Source organism: Oncorhynchus gorbuscha, linkage group LG03 (genome assembly GCF_021184085.1).
Source record: "Oncorhynchus gorbuscha isolate QuinsamMale2020 ecotype Even-year linkage group LG03, OgorEven_v1.0, whole genome shotgun sequence".
Classification (NCBI taxonomy): domain Eukaryota; kingdom Metazoa; phylum Chordata; class Actinopteri; order Salmoniformes; family Salmonidae; genus Oncorhynchus; species Oncorhynchus gorbuscha.
In genome coordinates, this window is record NC_060175.1 from 6,047,440 (window position 1) to 6,070,513 (window position 23,074).

Here is a 23,074-nt window from a genome sequence, read left to right on the forward strand (position 1 = left end):
TGTGTTTCTCATACAGAATAGAATAGGTCAACTTTTGTACTATGGGGGATAGTAGATTGACATAGGCTAGTGCTTTTGCTGTTTGTTAAGACTCCTCATCTTATTGGCTGACGAAAAGTAAATGTGGACAATTCTTCCAATATCTTCAATATGCACCTCGAATTTGGATAAGGACGCGGAGTTGCGTCCCTGATGTGTCTGTCTTCCCCTGACAGTTAATTGCTTGACCATCACCGGCTGATGACGTTTTCGTGACTGCCACAGTCCTATGTTGAGGACTGGATGTCTCTTATATAGACAGTCTGGGGTGAAGTGAAGGTTAGGTTAAAGACTGGATGTCTCCTATATAGACAGTCTGGGGTGAAGTGAAGGTTAGGTTAGACTGGATGTCTCCTATATAGACAGTCTGGGGTGAAGTGAAGGTTAGGTTAAAGACTGGATGTCTCCTATATAGACAGTCTGGGGTGAAGTGAAGGTTAGGTTAAAGACTGGATGTCTCCTTTGATACAGATATATTATAATATCCCACACAGACATGAGATGATCTAAATCATTCCTAGTAGTTCTGTGTTGACCTATACCCTGTCTCTCCCTCCAGACCTCAGCCTATGACAGTGTGTTGACCTATACCCTGTCTCTCCCTCCAGACCTCAGCCTATGACAGTGTGTTGACCTATACCCTGACCTATACCCTGTCTCTCCCTCCAGACCTCAGCCTATGACAGTGTGTTGACCTATACCCTGACCTATACCCTGTCTCTGCACTCCAGACCTCAGCCTATGACAGTGTGTTGACCTATACCCTGTCTCTCCCTCCAGACCTCAGCCTTACAGGCAGCCTATGACAGTCTGTGCGGTGAAACAGGGACCTCAGCTGTTCCTTACTTCCTGATAAAGTACACAGGGGATACCGTCCAGGTGGCCCAGCTACGAGACTGGGACAGCTTCAACACTGATCTCAACAAGGTCAGTAGCGGCGTTGGGGGCAAAGAGTTATCCTGATCAGAATGGCCCATTTTTGTTGGGTCTGTAATGGGAGAGGACTGTTCTTGTTTTTCTATTTCTATGTCATTATTAATCACATTTCCCATCCACAGTTCCTATGCAGTAAAGTATACACATTCACCACAGCTGTGCTGGACACAGGAAACAGGAAGTTTCGCTGTCATTTTATAAATGTTCGTTCGACATGGGTGGGATCTTTTTGTGTCGGTAAAATTAATTATGGGAGAAATGCCGGTGGAAACGCTTTTATGTGCAAATATGGATCCAATCATTTTTTATTAAAAATAAATGTTATTTAATGATTATTTAACTAGGCAAGTCAGTTATAAACAAATTCTTATTTACAATGACGGCCAAACCCGGACGACGCTAGGCTGATTGTGTGCCGCCCTATGGGACTCCCAATCACGGCCGGATGTGATACAGACCGGAATCGAACCAGGGACTGTAGTGACACCTCTTGCACTGAGATGCAGTGCCTTAGACCCCTGCGCCACTCGGGGAACCCTAACCATCATATCGTCGTAAAGTTGGATGATATGACGCGTGGTCCTCCCATTAGGACTCAGGAAACCATGCAGTTTATTAGGCTACAGTTGAAATAAGTTACGATCTACTTCACAGGGTCTTATTCTGGCGATCGATGCTCGACTGTCCGTTTGACAAATAAAAAATGATTCTTGCTCTTCTCCATTATATCTGTATGTGAGAGATGTTGGCTGGAGGGCACGTGCCAAGAACAGTGATTTCTTTTTTGACATAACACTCTGTATGGAAACACATTACTTAAAATAAAAAAAAATGGGGGGGGGGGGGACTTTTATTCAAAACATGAAAAGCTGAAGCTGAAGAGTACATTTTGTTTTCGCCACGTTATCACTCACTGATTCTGTGATGGTGGAAAAACACCACTGTTTATGGTGTTTTTATTTATTTTTAAATCTCCATTTGTATGGAAACCTTGTGGTACAATAGTCATACAGTACGTCTGGGAGTTTTAACAACAAAAAACAAAAGTTATGCCGATTTTTGTAACAGTGGAAAAATAAATAGTTGGTTGAGTAGACCTAGTGGGTAGCCAGGCTAGTTTACCATGCTCTCTAAGGGGTTGAGTGGGTAGCCAGGCTAGTTTACCTTGCTCTCTCAGGGGTTGAGTGGGTAGCCAGGCTAGTTTGGGGGTTGAGTGGGTAGCCAGGCTAGTTTACCTTGCTCTCTAAGGGGTTGGGGTTGCCTCAGTGGGGGTAGCCAGGCTAGTTTACCATGCTCTCAGGGGTTGAGTGGGTAGCCAGGCTAGTTTACCATGCTCTCAGGGGTTGAGTGGGTAGCCAGGCTAGTTTACCATGCTCTCTCAGGGGTTGAGTGGGTAGCCAGGCTAGTTTACCATGCTCTCAGGGGTTGAGTGGGTAGCCAGGCTAGTTTACCATGCTGGGTTGAGTGGGTAGCCAGGCTAGTTTACCATGCTCTCTCAGGGGTTGAGTGGGTAGCCAGGCTAGTTTACCATGCTCTCTCAGGGGTTGAGTGGGTAGCCAGGCTAGTTTACCATGCTCTCTCAGGGGTTGAGTGGGTAGCCAGGCTAGTTTACCATGCTCTCTAGGGGTTGAGTGGGTAGCCAGGCTAGTTTACCATGCTCTCTAGGGGTTGAGTGGGTAGCCAGGCTAGTTTACCATGCCTCTCAGGGGTTGGAGTGGGTAGCCAGGCTAGTTTACCATGCCTCTCAGGGGTGGAGTGGGCCAGGCTAGTTGAGCCAGGCTAGTTTACCATGCTCTCTCAGGGGTTGAGTGGGTAGCCAGGCTTACCATGCTCTCTCAGGGGTTGAGTGGGTAGCCAGGCTAGTTTACCATGCTCTCTCAGGGGTTGAGTGGGTAGCCAGGCTAGTTTACCATGCCTCTCAGGGTGGGTAGCCAGGCTAGTTTACCATGCTCTCAGGGGTTGAGTGGCAGCCAGGCTAGTTGCTCTCTCAGGGTTGGGTGGGTAGCCAGGCTAGTTTACCATGCCTCTAGGGGTTGAGTGGGTAGCCAGGCTAGTTTACCATGCTCTAAGGGGTTGAGTGGGTAGCCAGGCTAGTTTACCATGCTCTCTCAGGGGTTGAGTGGGTAGCCAGGCTAGTTTACCATGCTCTCTAAGGGGTTGAGTGGGTAGCCAGGCTAGTTTACCATGCTCTCTAAGGGGTTGAGTGGGTAGCCAGGCTAGTTTACCATGCTCTCTCAGGGGTTGAGTGGGTAGCCAGGCTAGTTTACCATGCTCTCTCAGGGGTTGAGTGGGTAGCCAGGTAGCCAGGCTAGGGGTTGGACCATGCTAAGGGGTTGAGTGGGTAGCCAGGCTAGCTTTACCATGCTCTCTCAGGGGTTGAGTGGGTAGCCAGGCTAGTTTACCATGCTCTCTCAGGGGTTGAGTGGGTAGCCAGGCTAGTTTACCATGCTCTCTCAGGGGTTGAGTGGGTAGCCAGGCTAGTTTACCATGCTCTCTCAGGGGTTGAGTGGGTAGCCAGGCTAGTTTACCATGCTCTCTCAGGGGTTGAGTGGGTAGCCAGGCTAGTTTACCATGCTCTCTAAGGGGTTGAGTGGGTAGCCAGGCTAGTTTACCATGCTCTCTGGGTTGAGTGGGTAGCCAGGCTAGTTCACCTTGCCCTCTAAGGGGTTGATTAGACCTAATTCATGCCAGGAAAATGCACCCCACACCGTACCAGAGGTACCAGAACCCTCATTTCCTGATGTTTCCTTCATTTTTATTTGACCTGTACATACTCTTCTTTGCTCGCTGTGGAGTAAGACTGGACTATCAATATGGTGATAAGGATGTCCTATATTGCTGGTTAGATTTAATGGCACAATAAACATTACACTGTACGTGTGGGTGTTTATTAATAACCTGCCCAGGGACTGCGGTTGAAAATTAGCCGGCTGGCTAAAACCGGCACTTTTACTGAAACGTTGATTAATGTGCACTGTCCCTGTAAAAATAAAATAAACTAAACTATTATTATTTTATTTTTTACATGTCTTGCCTTTACACTTCACTTCTTGGTTCATTCAGGTAAGGTCTCTATGAGGTCACGGATGTTTCTTGGCACAATCCACAATCCTCTTGTGTAAAGTCTCCCTTAGAAAAGCGGTATTTTGGCCTCAATGAGACTTCCTGGTTTAAAGGTTAGGTTAAAATATGCTTTGTTAATGTTGCAGGTAACCGTGGGTGTGTATGACCCCTGCACTCTGCCCCAGCATCCTGGATGGCCTCTGAGGAATCTGCTGTTTCTCCTAGCCAGCAAATGGTAAATAACGAAAGTTCCAATTATAACATCACCAATCACATCCCACACTACCGGGAGGGGAGGAGTACACTTCCCTCCCCAGTATAACTAACAGGTTATTATAGAACACATCCCTCCCCTGTATATGTAGTTATAACTAACAGGTTATTGTAGAACACATCCCTCCCCTGTATATGTAGTTATAACTAACAGGTTGTTATAGAACACATCCCTCCCCTGTATATGTAGTTATAACTAACAGGTTGTTATAGAACACATCCCTCCCCTGTATATGTAGTTATAACTAACAGGTTGTTATAGAACACATCCCTCCCCTGTATATTCCACTAGTTATAACTAACAGGGTATTATAGAACACATCCCTCCCCTGTATATGTAGTTATACCTAACAGGTTATTATAGAACACATCCCTCCCCTGTATATGTAGTTATAACTAACAGGTTGTTATAGAACACATCCCTCCCCTGTATATGTAGTTATAACTAACAGGTTATTATAGAACACATCCCTCCCCTGTATATGTAGTTATACCTAACAGGGTATTATAGAACACATCCCTCCCCTGTATATTCCACTAGTTATAACTAACAGGTTATTATAGAACACATCCCTCCCCTGTATATTCCACTAGTTATAACTAACAGGTTATTGTAGAACACATCGCTCCCCTGTATATGTAGTTATAACTAACAGGTTATTATAGAACACATCCCTCCCCTGTATATGTAGTTATAACTAACAGGTTATTATAGAACACATCCCTCCCCTGTATATTCCACTAGTTATAACTAACAGGGTATTATAGAACACATCCCTCCCCTGTATATTCCACTAGTTATAACTAACAGGGTATTATAGAACACATCCCTCCCCTGTATATGTAGTTATAACTAACAGGTTATTATAGAACACATCCCTCCCCCCCTGTATATTCCACTAGTTATAACTAACAGGGTATTATAGAACACATCCCTCCCTGTATATGTAGTTATAACTAACAGGTTATTATAGAACACATCCCTCCCTGTATATTCCACTAGTTATAACTAACAGGTTATTATAGAACACATCCTCCCCTGTATATGTAGTTATAACTAACAGGCAGGTTATTATAGAACACATCCCTCCCCTGTATATGTAGTTATAACTAACAGGTTATTATAGAACACATCCCTCCCCTGTATATTCCACTAGTTATAACTAACAGGGTATTATAGAACACATCCCTCCCTGTATATGTAGTTATAACTAACAGGTTATTATAGAACACATCCCTCCCTGTATATTCCACTAGTTATAACTAACAGGGTATTATAGAACACATCCCTCCCCTGTATATGTAGTTATAACTAACAGGTTATTATAGAACACATCCCTCCCCTGTATATTCCACTAGTTATAACTAACAGGGTATTATAGAACACATCCCTCCCCTGTATATGTAGTTATAACTAACAGGTTATTATAGAACACATCCCTCCCCTGTATATTCCACTAGTTATAACTAACAGGGTATTATAGAACACATCCCTCCCCTGTATATGTAGTTATAACTAACAGGTTATTATAGAACACATCCCTCCCCTGTATATTCCACTAGTTATAACTAACAGGTTATTATAGAACACATCCCTCCCCTGTATATGTAGTTATAACTAACAGGTTATTGTAGAACACATCCCTCCCCTGTATATGTAGTTATAACTAACAGGTTATTATAGAACACATCCCTCCCCTGTATATTCCACTAGTTATAACTAACAGGGTATTATAGAACACATCCCTCCCCTGTATATGTAGTTATAACTAACAGGGTATTATAGAACACATAATATAATATATAATAATATAATAATATAATAATATATGCCATTTAGCAGACGCTTTTATCCAAAGCGACTTACAGTCATGTGTGCATACAATCTACGTATGGGTGGTCCCGGGGATCGAACCCACTACCCTGGCGTTACAAGCGCCATGCTCTACCAACTGAGCTACAGAAGGACCACATCCCTCCCCTGTATATGTAGTTATAACTAACAGGGTATTATAGAACACATCCCTCCCCTGTATATTCCACTAGTTATAACTAACAGGTTATTATAGAACACATCCCTCCCCTGTATATTCCACTAGTTATAACTAACAGGTTATTATAGAACACATCCCTCCCCTGTATATGTAGTTATAACTAACAGGTTATTATAGAACACATCCCTCCCCTGTATATTCCACTAGTTATAACTAACAGGTTATTATAGAACACATCCCTCCCCTGTATATTCCACTAGTTATAACTAACAGGTTATTATAGAACACATCCCTCCCCTGTATATTCCACTAGTTATAACTAACAGGTTATTATAGAACACATCCCTCCCCTGTATATTCCACTAGTTATAACTAACAGGTTATTATAGAACACATCCCTCCCCTGTATATGTAGTTATAACTAACAGGTTATTATAGAACACATCCCTCCCCTGTATATGTAGTCATTACTGAAAGAGATCATGATACCTCACATCTCAAAATAGGGCTACTTAATGTTAGATCCCTTACTTCAAAGGCAATTATAGTCAATGAACTAATCACTGATCATAATCTTGATGTGATTGGCCTGACTGAAACATGGCTTAAGCCTGATGAATTTACTGTGTTAAATGAGGCCTCACCTCCTGGCTACACTAGTGACCATATCCCCCGTGCATCCCGCAAAGGCGGAGGTGTTGCTAACATTTACGATAGCAAATTTCAATTTACAAAAAAGAAAATGACGTTTTCGTCTTTTGAGCTTCTAGTCATGAAATCTATGCAGCCTACTCAATCACTTTTTATAGCTACTGTTTACAGGCCTCCTGGGCCATATACAGCGTTTCTCACTGAGTTCCCTGAATTCTATCAGACCTTGTAGTCATTGCAGATAATATTCTAATCTTTGGTGACTTTAATATTCACATGGAAAAGTCCACAGACCCACTCCAAAAGGCTTTTGGAGCCATCATCGACTCAGTGGGTTTTGTCCAACATGTCTCTGGACCCACTCACTCTCACAGTCATACGCTGGACCTAGTTTTGTCCCATGGAATAAATGTTGTGGATCTTAATGTTTTTCCTCATAATCCTGGACTATCAGACCACCATTTTATTACGTTTGCAATTGCAACAAATAATCTGCTCAGACCCCAACCAAGGAACATCAAAAGTCGTGCTATAAATTCACAGACAACACAAAGATTCCTTGATGCCCTTCCAGACTCCCTCTGCCTACCCAAGGACGCCAGAGGACAAAAATCCGTTAACCACCTAACTGAGGATCTCAATTTAACCTTGCGCAATACCCTAGATGCAGTTGCACCCCTAAAAACTAAAAAAATGTCTCATAAGAAACTAGCTCCATGGTACACAGAAAATACCCGAGCTCTGAAGCAAGCTTCCAGAAAATTGGAACGGAAATGGCGCCACACCAAACTGGAAGTCTTCCGACTAGCTTGGAAGGATGGTACCGTGCAGTACCGAAGAGCCCTTACTGCTGCTCGATCGTCCTATTTTTCTAACTTAATTGAGGAAAATAAGAACAATCCGAAATTCCTTTTTGATACTGTGGCAAAGCTAACTAAAAGCAGCATTCCCCAAGAGAGGATGACTTGCACTTTAGCAGTGATAAATTCATGAACTTCTTTGAGGAAAAGATTATGATTATTAGAAAGCAAATTACGGACTCCTCTTTAAACCTGCGTATTCCTCCAAACCTCAGTTGTCCTGAGTCTGCACAACTCTGCCAGGACCTAGGATCAAGAGAGACGCTCAAGTGTTTTAGTACTATATCTCTTGACACAATGATGAAAATAATCATGGCCTCTAAACCTTCAAGCTGTATACTGGACCCTATTCCAACTAAACTACTGAAAGAGCTGCTTCCTGTGCTTGGCCCTCCTATGTTGAACATAATAAACGGCTCTCTATCCACTGGATGTGTACCAAACTCACTAAAAGTGGCAGTAATAAAGCCTCTCTTGAAAAAGCCAAACCTTGACCCAGAAAATATAAAAAACTATCGGCCTATATCAAATCTTCCATTCCTCTCAAAGATTTTAGAGAAGGCTGTTGCGCAGCAACTCACTGCCTTCCTGAAGACAAACAATGTATACGAAATGCTTCAGTCTGGTTTTAGACCCCATCATAGCACTGAGACGGCACTTGTGAAGGTGGTAAATGACATTTTGATGGCATCGGACCGAGGCTCTGCATCTGTCCTCGTGCTCCTAGACCTTAGTGCTGCTTTTGATACCATCGATCACCACATTCTTTTGGAGAGATTGGAAACCCAAATTGGTCTACACGGACATGTTCTGGCCTGGTTTAGGTCTTATCTGTCGGAAAGATATCAGTTTGTCTCTGTGAATGGTTTGTCCTCTGACAAATCAACTGTACATTTCGGTGTTCCTCAAGGTTCTGTTTTAGGACCACTATTGTTTTCACTATATATTTTACCTCTTGGGGATGTTATTCGAAAACATAATGTAAACTTTCACTGCTATGCGGATGACACACAGCTGTACATTTCAATGAAACACGGTGAAGCACCAAAATTGCCCTCGCTAGAAGCATGTGTTTCAGACATAAGGAAGTGGATGGCTGCAAACTTTCTACTATTAAACTCGGACAAAACAGAGATGCTTGTTCTAGGTCCCAAGAAACAAAGAGATCTTCTGTTGAATCTGACAATTAATCTTAATGGTTGTACAGTCGTCTCAAATAAAACTGTGAAGGACCTCGGCGTTACTCTGGACCCTGATCTCTCTTTTGAAGAACATATCAAGACCATTTCGAGGACAGCTTTTTTCCATCTACGTAACATTGCAAAAATCAGAAACTTTCTGTCCAAAAATGATGCAGAAAAATTAATCCATGCTTTTGTCACTTCTAGGTTAGACTACTGCAATGCTCTATTTTCCGGCTACCCGGATAAAGCACTAAATAAACTTCAGTTAGTGCTAAATACGGCTGCTAGAATCCTGACTAGAACCAAAAAATTTGATCATATTACTCCAGTGCTAGCCTCTCTACACTGGCTTCCTGTCAAAGCAAGGGCTGATTTCAAGGTTTTACTGCTAACCTACAAAGCATTACATGGGCTTGCTCCTACCTACCTCTCTGATTTGGTCCTGCCGTACATACCTATACGTACGCTACGGTCACAAGACGCAGGCCTCCTAATTGTCCCTAGAATTTCTAAGCAAACAGCTGGAGGCAGGGCTTTCTCCTATAGAGCTCCATTTTTATGGAACGGTCTGCCTACCCATGTCAGAGACGCAAACTCGGTCTCAACCTTTAAGTCTTTACTGAAGACTCATCTCTTCAGTGGGTCATATGATTGAGTGTAGTCTGGCCCAGGAGTGGGAAGGTGAACGGAAAGGCTCTGGAGCAACGAACCGCCCTTGCTGTCTCTGCCTGGCCGGTTCCCCTTTTTCCACTGGGATTCTCTGCCTCTAACCCTGTTACGGGGCTGAGTCACTGGCTTGCTGGGGCTCTCTCGTGCCGTCCCTGGGGGGTGCGTCACCTGGGTGGGTTGATTCACTGTTGTGGTCGGCCTATCTGGGTTCCCCCTTTGGGTTGTACCGTGTCGGAGATCTTTGTGGGCTATACTCGGCCTTGTCTCAGGATGGTAAGTTGGTGGTTGTAGATTTCCCTCTAGTGGTGTGGGGGCTGTGCTTTGGCAAAGTGGGTGGGGTTATATCCTTCCTGTTTGGCCCTGTCCGGGGTGTGTCCTCGGATGGGGCCACAGTGTCTCCTGACCCTCCTGTCTCAGCCTCCAGTATTTATGCTGCAGTAGTTTATGTGTCGGGGGCTAGGGTCAGTTTGTTTATCTGGAGTACTTCTCCTGTCCTATTCGGTGTCCTGTGTAAATCTAAGTGTGCGTTCTCTAATTCTCTCCTTCTCTCCTTCTTTCTCTCTCTCGGAGGACCTGAGCCCTAGAACCATGCCCCAGGACTACCTGACATGATGACTCCTTGCTGTCCCCAGTCCACCTGGCCATGCTGCTGCTCCAGTTTCAACTGGCCTGGGCCCTAGGACCATGTCCCAGGACTACCTGACATGAGGACTCCTTGCTGTCCCCAGTCCACCTGGCCATGCTCCTGCTCCAGTTTCAACTGTTCTGCCTTACTATTATTCAACCATGCTGGTCATTTATGAACATTTGAACATCTTGGCCACGTTCTGTTATAATCTCCACCCGGCACAGCCAGAAGAGGACTGGCCACCCCACATATGCTCTCTCTAATTCTCTCTTTCTTTCTCTCTCTCGGAGGACCTGAGCCCTAGGACCGTGCCCCAGGACTACCTGACATGATGGCTCCTTGCTGTCCCCAGTCCACCTGACTGTGCTGCTGCTCCAGTTTCAACTGTTCTGCCTTATTATTATTTGACCATGCTGGTCATTTATGAACATTTGAACATCTTGGTCATTTTCTGTTATAATCTCTACCCGGCACAGCCAGAAGAGGACTGGCCACCCCACATAGCCCGGTTCCTCTCTAGGTTTCTTCCTAGGTTTTGGCCTTTCTAGGGAGTTTTTCCTAGCCACCGTGCTTTTACACCTGCATTGTTTGCTGTTTGGGGTTTTAGGCTGGGTTTCTGTACAGCACTTTGAGATATCAGCTGATGTACGAAGGGCTATATAAATAAATTTGATTTGATTTGATTTGATTTATTATAGAACACATCCCTCCCCTGTATATGTAGTTATAACTAACAGGTTATTATAGAACACATCCCTCCCCTGTATATTCCACTAGTTATAACTAACAGGCTATTATAGAACACATCCCTCCCCTGTATATGTAGTTATAACAGGTTATTATAGAACACATCCCTCCCCTGTATATTCCACTAGTTATAACAGGTTATTATAGAACACATCCCTCCCCTGTATATGTAGTTATAACTAACAGGTTATTATAGAACACATCCCTCCCCTGTATATGTAGTTATAACTAACAGGTTATTATAGAACACATCCCTCCCCTGTATATGTAGTTATAACTAACAGGTTATTATAGAACACATCCCTCCCCTGTATAAGTAGTTATAACTAACAGGCTATTATAGAACACATCCCTCCCCTGTATATGTAGTTATAACTAACAGGTTATTATAGAACACATCCCTCCCCTGTATATGTAGTTATAACTAACAGGTTGTTATAGAACACATCCCTCCCTGTATATGTAGTTATAACTAACAGGTTATTATAGAACACATCCCTCCCCTGTATATGTAGTTATAACTAACAGGTTATTATAGAACACATCCCTCCCCTGTATATGTAGTTATAACTAACAGGTTATTATAGAACACATCCCTCCCCTGTATATGTAGTTATAACTAACAGGTTATTATAGAACACATCCCTCCCCTGTATATGTAGTTATAACTAACAGGTTATTATAGAACACATCCCTCCCCTGTATATGTAGTTATAACTAACAGGTTATTATAGAACACATCCCTCCCCTGTATATGTAGTTATAACTAACAGGTTATTATAGAACACATCCTCCCCTGTATATGTAGTTATAACTAACAGGTTATTATAGAACACATCCCTCCCCTGTATATGTAGTTATAACTAACAGGTTATTATAGAACACATCCCTCCCTGTATATGTAGTTATAACTAACAGGGTTATTATAGAACACATCCCTCCCCTGTATATGTAGTTATAACTAACAGGGTATTATAGAACACATCCCTCCCCTGTATATGTAGTTATAACTAACAGGTTATTATAGAACACATCCCTCCCCTGTATATGTAGTTATAACTAACAGGGTATTATAGAACACATCCCTCCCCTGTATATGTAGTTATAACTAACAGGTTATTATAGAACACATCCCTCCCCTGTATATTCCACTAGTTATAACTAACAGGCTATTATAGAACACATCCCTCCCCTGTATATGTAGTTATAACTAACAGGTTATTATAGAACACATCCCTCCCCTGTATATGTAGTTATAACTAACAGGTTATTATAGAACACATCCCTCCCCTGTATATGTAGTTATAACTAACAGGTTATTATAGAACACATCCCTCCCCTGTATATGTAGTTATAACTAACAGGTTATTATAGAACACATCCCTCCCCTGTATATGTAGTTATAACTAACAGGTTATTATAGAACACATCCCTCCCCTGTATATGTAGTTATAACTAACAGGTTATTATAGAACACATCCCTCCCCTGTATATGTAGTTATAACTAACAGGTTGTTATAGAACACATCCCTCCCCTGTATATGTAGTTATAACTAACAGGGTATTATAGAACACATCCCTCCCCTGTATATGTAGTTATAACTAACAGGGTATTATAGAACACATCCCTCCCCTGTATATGTAGTTATAACTAACAGGTTATTATAGAACACATCCCTCCCCTGTATATGTAGTTATAACTAACAGGTTATTATAGAACACATCCCTCCCCTGTATATTCCACTAGTTATAACTAACAGGTTATTATAGAACACATCCCTCCCCTGTATATGTAGTTATAACTAACAGGTTATTATAGAACACATCCCTCCCCTGTATATGTAGTTATAACTAACAGGTTATTATAGAACACATCCCTCCCCTGTATATGTAGTTATAACTAACAGGTTATTATAGAACACATCCCTCCCCTGTATATTCCACTAGTTATAACTAACAGGTTATTATAGAACACATCCCTCCCCTGTATATGTAGTTATAACTAACAGGTTATTATAGAACACATCCCTCCCCTGTATATGTAGTTATAACTAACAGGTTATTATAGAACACATCCCTCCCCTGTATATGTAGTTATAACTAACAGGTTATTATAGAACACATCCCTCCCCTGTATATTCCACTAGTTATAACTAACAGGGTATTATAGAACACATCCCTCCCCTGTATATGTAGTTATAACTAACAGGTTATTATAGAACACATCCCTCCCTGTATATGTAGTTATAACTAACAGGTTATTATAGAACACATCCCTCCCCTGTATATGTAGTTATAACTAACAGGTTATTATAGAACACATCCCTCCCCTGTATATGTAGTTATAACTAACAGGTTATTATAGAACACATCCCTCCCCTGTATATGTAGTTATAACTAACAGGTTATTATAGAACACATCCCTCCCCTGTATATGTAGTTATAACTAACAGGTTATTATAGAACACATCCCTCCCCTGTATATGTAGTTATAACTAACAGGTTATTATAGAACACATCCCTCCCCTGTATATGTAGTTATAACTAACAGGTTATTATAGAACACATCCCTCCCCTGTATATTCCACTAGTTATAACTAACAGGGTATTATAGAACACATCCCTCCCCTGTATATGTAGTTATAACTAACAGGTTATTATAGAACACATCCCTCCCCTGTATATGTAGTTATAACTAACAGGTTATTATAGAACACATCCCTCCCCTGTATATGTAGTTATAACTAACAGGGTATTATAGAACACATCCCTCCCCTGTATATTCCACTAGTTATAACTAACAGGCTATTATAGAACACATCCCTCCCCTGTATATGTAGTTATAACTAACAGGTTATTATAGAACACATCCCTCCCCTGTATATTCCACTAGTTATAACTAACAGGTTATTATAGAACACATCCCTCCCCTGTATATGTAGTTATAACTAACAGGTTATTATAGAACACATCCCTCCCCTGTATATGTAGTTATAACTAACAGGTTATTATAGAACACATCCCTCCCCTGTATATTCCACTAGTTATAACTAACAGGTTATTATAGAACACATCCCTCCCCTGTATATGTAGTTATAACTAACAGGTTATTATAGAACACATCCCTCCCCTGTATATGTAGTTATAACTAACAGGTTATTATAGAACACATCCTCCCCTGTATATGTAGTTATAACTAACAGGTTATTATAGAACACATCCCTCCCCTGTATATGTAGTTATAACTAACAGGTTATTATAGAACACATCCCTCCCCTGTATATGTAGTTATAACTAACAGGTTATTCCCTCCCCTGTATAGAACACATCCCTCCCTGTATATGTAGTTATAACTAACAGGTTATTATAGAACACATCCCTCCCCTGTATATGTAGTTATAACTAACAGGTTATTATAGAACACATCCCTCCCCTGTATATGTAGTTATAACTAACAGGTTGTTATAGAACACATCCCTCCCCTGTATATGTAGTTATAACTAACAGGTTATTATAGAACACATCCCTCCCCTGTATATGTAGTTATAACTAACAGGTTATTATAGAACACATCCCTCCCCTGTATATTCCACTAGTTATAACTAACAGGCTATTATAGAACACATCCCTCCCCTGTATATGTAGTTATAACTAACAGGTTATTATAGAACACATCCCTCCCCTGTATATGTAGTTATAACTAACAGGTTATTATAGAACACATCCCTCCCCTGTATATGTAGTTATAACTAACAGGTTATTATAGAACACATCCCTCCCCTGTATATGTAGTTATAACTAACAGGTTATTATAGAACACATCCCTCCCCTGTATATGTAGTTATAACTAACAGGTTATTATAGAACACATCCCTCCCCTGTATATGTAGTTATAACTAACAGGGTATTATAGAACACATCCCTCCCTGTATATGTAGTTATAACTAACAGGTTGTTATAGAACACATCCCTCCCCTGTATATGTAGTTATAACTAACAGGGTATTATAGAACACATCCCTCCCCTGTATATGTAGTTATAACTAACAGGGTATTATAGAACACATCCCTCCCCTGTATATGTAGTTATAACTAACAGGTTATTATAGAACACATCCCTCCCCTGTATATGTAGTTATAACTAACAGGTTATTATAGAACACATCCCTCCCCTGTATATTCCACTAGTTATAACTAACAGGCTATTATAGAACACATCCCTCCCCTGTATATGTAGTTATAACTAACAGGTTATTATAGAACACATCCCTCCCCTGTATATTCCACTAGTTATAACTAACAGGTTATTATAGAACACATCCCTCCCCTGTATATGTAGTTATAACTAACAGGGTATTATAGAACACATCCCTCCCCTGTATATGTAGTTATAACTAACAGGGTATTATAGAACACATCCCTCCCCTGTATATGTAGTTATAACTAACAGGTTATTATAGAACACATCCCTCCCCTGTATATGTAGTTATAACTAACAGGGTATTATAGAACACATCCCTCCCCTGTATATGTAGTTATAACTAACAGGGTATTATAGAACACATCCCTCCCCTGTATATGTAGTTATAACTAACAGGTTATTATAGAACACATCCCTCCCCTGTATATGTAGTTATAACTAACAGGTTATTATAGAACACATCCCTCCCCTGTATATTCCACTAGTTATAACTAACAGGTTATTATAGAACACATCCCTCCCCTGTATATGTAGTTATAACTAACAGTCAGTTATTTGTGGCTAATATTATATTAAGTCTTGAATTTGTGGTCCTTCTGTAGCTCAGTTGGTAGAGCGTGGCGCTTGTAACGCCAGGGTAGTGGGTTCGATCCCCGGGACCACCCATACGTAGAATGTATGCACACATGACTGTAAGTCGCTTTGGATAAAAGCGTCTGCTAATTGGCATATATTATTATATATATTATAAATTGGAATCTTCTGTTTCTCATAACCAGCGAATGGTAAATCCCCACACTAGCTTACTTAAAGTGATACTGACAAGCACAGTGTGAGTGATCCTGTACCAGGAAGGGATGAGCACCAATCCGCCTCTATATTCCAGTACACCTCTCTCTTCCTTTCCTGTGCATGACTAAGCTGTTAGTAATAATTATTATTGTAAATTGTTAATATTAGCTAGATAAACGCTTGGCTGTGTTGCGAAGTTATGAGGTATGTTCCTACAAGGCGTTTTGACCTGTACAGCCTGTCAAGCTAATGTAAACACTATGATATGGAGATATCTACGTGTTAGCATTTCTCTCTCTGTGTGTGTGTGTGTGTACACGTACCAGGGGCTCCCAACTAGATGTGGTGGAGGTGATGTGTTTCAGAGACAGGACTCTTCAGGGCAGCAGGAACATTCAGCACAGCATCGTGTTCCAGGTCAAACTGCCGATCCCTGAGCAGTCTGTCAATGCAGGTAAACACACATCCCACCGTTCCTGCTCTGCGGAGCCACGAGGCTGAGAAAATATACAAAGCTTGGCCTTTTTATCTGGAGGACAGGAGAGAGCGAGGGAAGGGGAGACGGGAGCGAGGGAAGGGGAGACGGGAGCGAGGGAAGGGGAGACGGGAGCGAGGGAAGGGGAGACGGGAGCGAGGGAAGGGGAGACGTGAGCGAGGGAAGGGGAGGGAGCGAGGGATGGGGAGACGGGAGCGAGGGAAGGGGAGACGGGGGGGAAGGGGAGATGGGAAGGGGAGACGGGAGCGAGGGAAGGGGAGACGGGAGCGAGGAAGGGGAGACGGGAAGGGAGACGGGAGCGAGGAAGGGGAGACGGGAGCGAGGGAAGGGGAGACGGGAGCGAGGGAAGGGGAGACGGGAGCGAGGGAAGGGGAGACGGGAGCGAGGGAAGGGGAGACGGGAGCGAGGGAAGGGGAGACGGGAGCGAGGGAAGGGGAGACGGGAGCGAGGGAAGGGGAGACGGGAGCGAGGGAAGGGGAGACGGGAGCGGGGAAGGGAGACGGGGATGGGGGGGAGACGGGAGCGAGGGAAGGGGAGACGGGGAGCGAGGGAAGGGGAGACGGGAGCGAGGGAAGGGGAGACGGGAGCGAGGGAAGGGGAGACGGGAGCGAGGGGAGACGGGAGCGAGGGGAGACGGGAGCGAGGGGAGACGGGAGCGAGGGGAGACGGGAGCGAGGGGAGACGGGAGCGAGGGGAGACGGGAGCGAGGGGAGACGGGAGCGAGGGGAGACGGGAGCGAGGGGAGACGGGAGCGAGGGGAGACGGGAGCGAGGGAACGAGGGAACGAGGGAACGAGGGAACGAGGGAACGAGGGAACGAGGGAACACTGGAGCGAGGGAACGAGTGAACACTGGAGCGAGGGAACGAGTGAACACTGGAGCGAGGGAACGAGGGAACACTGGAGCGAGGGAACGAGGGAACACTGGAGCGAGGGAACGAGGGAACACTGGAGCGAGGGAACGAGGGAACACTGGAGCGAGGGAACGAGGGAACACTGGAGCGAGGGAACGAGGGAACACTGGAGCGAGGGAAGGGGAGATGGGAGCGGGGAAGGGGGCTGGGAGCGAGGGAACACGGGAGCTGGGAACGAGGGAAGGGGAGATGGGAGCGAGGGAACACGGGATGGGAGCGAGGAACACGGGAGCTGGGAACGAGGGAAGGGAGAGGGGAACGAGGGGTGGGGAGAGGGGAACGAGGGGATGGGGAACGAGGGGTGGGGAACGAGGGAAGGCGAGATGGGAACGAGGAGTGGGGAACGAGGGAACACGGGAACGAGGGAAGGGGAGATGGGAACGAGGGGTGGGGAGAACGAGGGAAGTGGAGAACGAGGGAACGGGGGAACGAGGGAACGAGGGATGGGGACATGGGAACGAGAGACGGAACGAGGGACGGGGAGACGGGAACGAGGGACGGGGAGACGGGAACGAGGGATGGGGAGACGGGAACGAGGGACGGGGAGACGGGAACGAGGGACGGGGAGACGGGAACGAGGGACGGGGAGACGGGGAGACGGGGACGAGGGATGGGGAGACGGGAACGAGGGATGGGGAGATGACGGGAACGAGGGACGGGGAGACGGGAACGAGGGACGGGGAGACGGGGAGACGGGAACGGGGATGGGAGACGGGGAGACGGGAACGAGGGACGGGACGGGGAGACGGGAACGAGGGACGGGGAGACGGGGAGACGGGAACGAGGGACGGGGAGACGGGGAGACGGGAACGAGGGACGGGGAGGGGGAGACTGGAACGAGGGATGAGGGAGGGAGACGGGAGCGAGGGACGGGGGGCGAGAGAGCGAGGGATGGGGAGATGGGGAGGCGAGGGGGATGGGGAGACTGGGAGGCGAGAGCGAGGGATGGGGAGACTGGGAGGCGAGAGCGAGGGATGGGGAGACGGGGGCGAGAGAGCGAGGGATGGGAGGTGAGAGAGCGAGGGATGGGGAGACGGGGGGGCGAGAGCGAGGGATGGGGAGACGGGGAGGCGAGAGAGCGAGGGATGGGAGGCGAGAGAGCGAGGGATGGGAGGCGAGAGAGCGAGGGATGGGAGGCGAGAGAGCGAGGGATGGGAGGCGAGAGAGGAGGGATGGGAGGCGAGAGAGGAGGGATGGGAGGCGGAGAGCGAGGGATGGGAGGCGAGAGAGGAGGGATGGGAGGCGAGAGAGCGAGGGATGGGAGGCGAGGGATGGGAGGCGGAGAGCGAGGGATGGGAGGCGAGAGAGCGAGGGATGGGAGGCGGAGAGCGAGGGATGGGAGGCGGAGAGCGAGGGATGGGAGGCGAGAGAGCGAGGGATGGGGAGACTGGAACGAGGGATGGGAGGCGATGAGAGCGAGGGATGGGGAGACTGGGAACGAGGGATGGGAGGCGAGAGAGCGAGGGACGGGGAGACGGGGAGGCGAGGGACGGGGAGGCGAGGGACGGGGAGGCGAGGGACGGGGAGGCGAGGGATGGGAGAGGCGAGGGACGGGGAGAGGCGAGGGACGGGGAGAGGCGAGGGAGCGAGGGACGGGGAGGCGAGGGAGCGAGGGACGGGGAGGCGAGGGAGCGAGGGATGGGGAGGCGATGGGAGCGAGGGACGGGGAGGCGAGAGAGCGAGGGATGGGGAGGCGAGAGAGCGAGGGATGGGGGAGGCGAGAGAGCGAGGGACGGGGGAGGCGGAGAGGAGGGACGGGGGGAGGCGAGAGAGGAGGGATGGGGGAGGCGAGAGAGCGAGGGACGGGGGAGGCGAGAGAGGAGGGACGGGGGGAGGGGAGAGCGAGGGACGGGGAGGCGAGAGAGCGAGGGACGGGGAGGCGAGGGACGGGGATGGGGAGGCGAGGGACGGGGTGGCGAGAGAGCGAGGGACGGGAGACGGGGAGGCGGAGAGCGAGGGACGGGGAGGCGAGAGAGCGAGGGACGGGGAGGCGAGAGAGCGAGGGACGGGGGGAGGCGAGGGAGCGAGGGACGGGGAGGCGGAGAGGATGGAGGGCGGGGAGAGGCGAGAGGGCGGGGAGAGGCGAGGGAGCGAGGGACGGGGAGGGAGGAGATGGGAGGGACGGGAGAGGCGAGGGAGGGGGATGGGGAGAGGCGATGGGACGGGGAGAGGCGAGGGAGCGAGGGACGGGGAGGGAGATGGAGGGACGGGAGGCGAGAGAGCGGAGACGGGGAGGCGAGAGAGCGAGGGACGGGGAGGGAGATGAGGGGGATGGGGAGGCGAGAGGGAGGGACGGGGAGGCGAGAGAGCGAGGGATGGGGAGGCGAGAGGAGGGACGGGGGGAGGCGAGAGAGCGAGGGACGGAGAGAGCGAGGGACGGGGTGACGGGGAGGCGAGGGACAGGGAGGCGAGGGACGGGGTGATGGGGAGGCGGAACGAGGGGGACGGGGAGGCGAGGGAGCGAGGGACGGGGAGACGGGGAGGCGAGAGAGGAGGGACGGGGAGGCGGAGAGCGAGGGACGGGGGAGGGAGAGAGCGAGGGACGGGGAGGCGAGAGGGAGGGACGGGGGAGGCGAGAGAGGAGGGACGGGGAGGCGAGGGACGGGGGAGGCGAGAGAGCGAGGGACGGGGAGGCGGGAGCGAGGGACGGGGAGACGGGGAGGCGAGAGAGCGAGGGAGGGGAGGGAGAGAGCGAGGGACGGGGAGGCGAGAGAGCGAGGGACGGGGGAGGCGAGATGGGAGGGACGGGGGGAGGCGAGGGACGGGGGGAGGCGAGGGACGGGGGGGCGAGGGACGGGGGAGGCGAGAGAGCGAGGGACGGGGAGGCGAGGGACGGGGGAGGCGAGAGAGCGAGGGAGATGGGAGGCGAGAGAGAGGGACGAGGGAGGGAGAGAGCGAGGACGGGGGGAGGCGAGAGAGCGAGGGACGGGAGGCGAGAGAGCGAGGGACGGGGAGGCGAGAGAGAGGGACGGGGAGGCGAGAGAGCGAGGGACGGGGAGGCGAGAGAGCGGGGACGGGGAGGCGGGGAGGCGAGAGAGGAGGGATGGGGGGAGGCGAGAGAGCGAGGGACGGGGGGAGGCGAGAGAGCGAGGGACGGGGAGGCGGGGAGGGAGATGGCGAGGGACGGGGGAGGCGAGAGAGCGAGGGATGGGGAGGCGAGAGAGCGAGGGATGGGGAGGCGAGAGAGCGAGGGATGGGGGGATGGCGAGAGAGCGAGGGATGGGGAGATGGAAGCGAGGGATTGGGGGGGAGGCGAAGATGAGGGATGGGGAGAGAGAGCGGGGATGGGGGGAGGCGAGAGAGCGAGGGATGGGGAGACGGGGGGCGAGAGAGCGAGGGATGGGAAGAGGGAGGCAGAGCTGGGATGGGGAGAGGGATTTAAATGTTAATGCGGAGACCACCACCTCTCCCTTGGTGGGGTTTGATCGGCTCAAGTTCCCAAACGGTGCCCTATTCCCATCTTGACATAGTGCACCATTGTTGACCAAGGCTCTATGGGCCCTCTTCAAAAGTAGAACTCTACAGAGCCTTCAGAAAGTATTGACACCCCTTGACTTTTTCCACATTTTGTTGTGTTACTAGCCTGAATTTATAATGGATTACATTTAGATGTTGTGTCACTGATCTTCACACAATACCCTATAATGTCAAAGTGGATTTATGTTTACAAATGAATTCAAATGAAAAGCTGAAATGTCTTCAGTCAATCAGTATTCAACCCTATTTGTTATGGTAAGCCTGAATATGTTCAGGAGTAGACATGTGCTTAACTAGTCACATAATAAGTTGCATGGACTCACTCTGTGTGCAATAATAGTGTTTAACATGATTTTTGAATGACTACCTTATCCCTGTACCCCGCACATACAGTCGTGGCCAAAAGTTTTGACAATGAGACAAATATTAATTTTCACAATGTTGCCTAAGAACACAGCCATGAATATAGAATGGTACCAACACATTCTCCGAGAGGAACTTCTCCCAAACATCCAGGAACAGTTTGGTGACGAACAATGCCTTTTCCAGCATGATGGAGCACCTTGCCATAAGGCAAAAGTGATAACTAAGTGGCTCTGGGAACAAAACATCGATATTTTGGGTCCATGGCCAGGAAACTCCCCAGACCTTAATCCCATTGAGAACTTGTGGTCAATCCTCAAGAGGCTGGTGGACAAATAAAACCCCACAAATTCTGACAAACTCCAAGCATTGATTATGCAAGAATGGGCTGCCATCAGTCAGGAAGTGGCCCAGAAGTTAATTGACAGCATGCCAGGGCGGATTGCAGAGGTCTTGAAAAAGAAGGCTCAACATTGCAAATATTGTGGAGAGTCCTCTCTCTGACTCAGCCCCCCACCTCTGTGGAGAGTCCTCTCTGACTCAGCCCCCCACCTCTGTGGAGAGTCCTCTCTCTGACTCAGCCCCCCACCTCTGTGGAGAGTCCTCTCTCTCTGACTCAGCCCCCCACCTCTGTGGAGAGTCCTCTCTCTGACTCAGCCCCCCACCTCTGTGGAGAGTCCTCTCTCTGACTCAGCCCCCCACCTCTGTGGAGAGTCCTCTCTCTGACCCCCCCACCTCTGTGGAGAGTCCTCTGACCTCAGCCCCCCACCTCTGTGGAGAGTCCTCTGCCCCCACCTCTGTGGAGAGTCCTCTCTCTGACTCAGCCCCCCACCTCTGTGGAGAGTCCTCTCTCTGACTCAGCCCCCCACCTCTGTGGAGAGTCCTCTCTCTGACTCAGCCCCCCACCTCTGTGGAGAGTCCCCCCCCTCTGTGGAGAGTCCTCTCTCTCAGCCCCCCACCTCTGTGGAGAGTCTCAGCCCCCCACCTCTGTGGACCTCTGACTGCCCCCCACCTCTGAGAGTCCTCTCTGACTCAGCCCCCACTCTGTGGAGAGTCCCCTCAGCCCCCCACCTCTGTGGAGAGTCCTCTGTGGAGAGTCCTCTCTGACTCAGCCCCCCACCTCTGTGGAGAGTCATTTGTTTATTATCCTCTTTTCTCCAGAATCTGCTTCAGGTTATAAGTATTTGTTTGTTTGTTTGTTTGTTTAACTATCCTTGTGATTACCAGAAGTACTCACAGGGAGAGTAAAACCAAGGAAAAGGTGGACAAGAGGGGACATTTTGCCGGTCCCCACGAGGGAAAATTATATCAATACTCTGTCATTATCAACAGTCTCCAATAATCAATAGTAAACTCCAATACTCTGTCATTATCAACAGTCTCCAATAATCAATAGTAAATTCTAATCAATACTCTGTCATTATCAACAGTCTCCAATAATCAATAGTAAACTCCAATACTCTGTCATTATCACCAGTCTCCAATAATCAATAGTAAACTCTAATCAATACTCTGTCATTATCAACAGTCTCCAATAATCAATAGTAAACTCCAATACTCTGTCATTATCAACAGTCTCCAATAATCAATAGTAAACTCTAATCAATACTCTGTCATTATCACCAGTCTTTGCGTTCTGTTCCCTCAGCGTGTCCAAAGAATGTAGGATGGGAGAAGAACCCTAAAGGAGCCATGGGACCCCGGATGGTCAACCTCAGTGAATGTATGGACCCAAAGAGGTACAATAAATCAACCAATCAGAAGGGGGTTACATCATCTCTATATGCATC

The 23,074-nt window shown here is 47.5% G+C and overlaps 1 protein-coding gene across 3 annotated transcripts in view; it reads left to right on the forward strand.

The window, feature by feature from the left end:
* The window catches only part of atg7 (ATG7 autophagy related 7 homolog (S. cerevisiae)), a 107,266-nt gene that overhangs the window by 8,427 nt on the left and 75,765 nt on the right, over window positions 1–23,074 (forward strand). For all 3 annotated transcript variants that reach the window (XM_046338791.1, XM_046338780.1, XM_046338783.1), the window contains exons 7-10: window positions 820–966; window positions 4,185–4,273; window positions 16,363–16,490; window positions 22,933–23,023. In XM_046338791.1, the coding sequence (XP_046194747.1) occupies window positions 820–966; window positions 4,185–4,273; window positions 16,363–16,490; window positions 22,933–23,023 (455 nt within the window). The remainder of the gene's footprint in view (window positions 1–819; window positions 967–4,184; window positions 4,274–16,362; window positions 16,491–22,932; window positions 23,024–23,074) is intronic.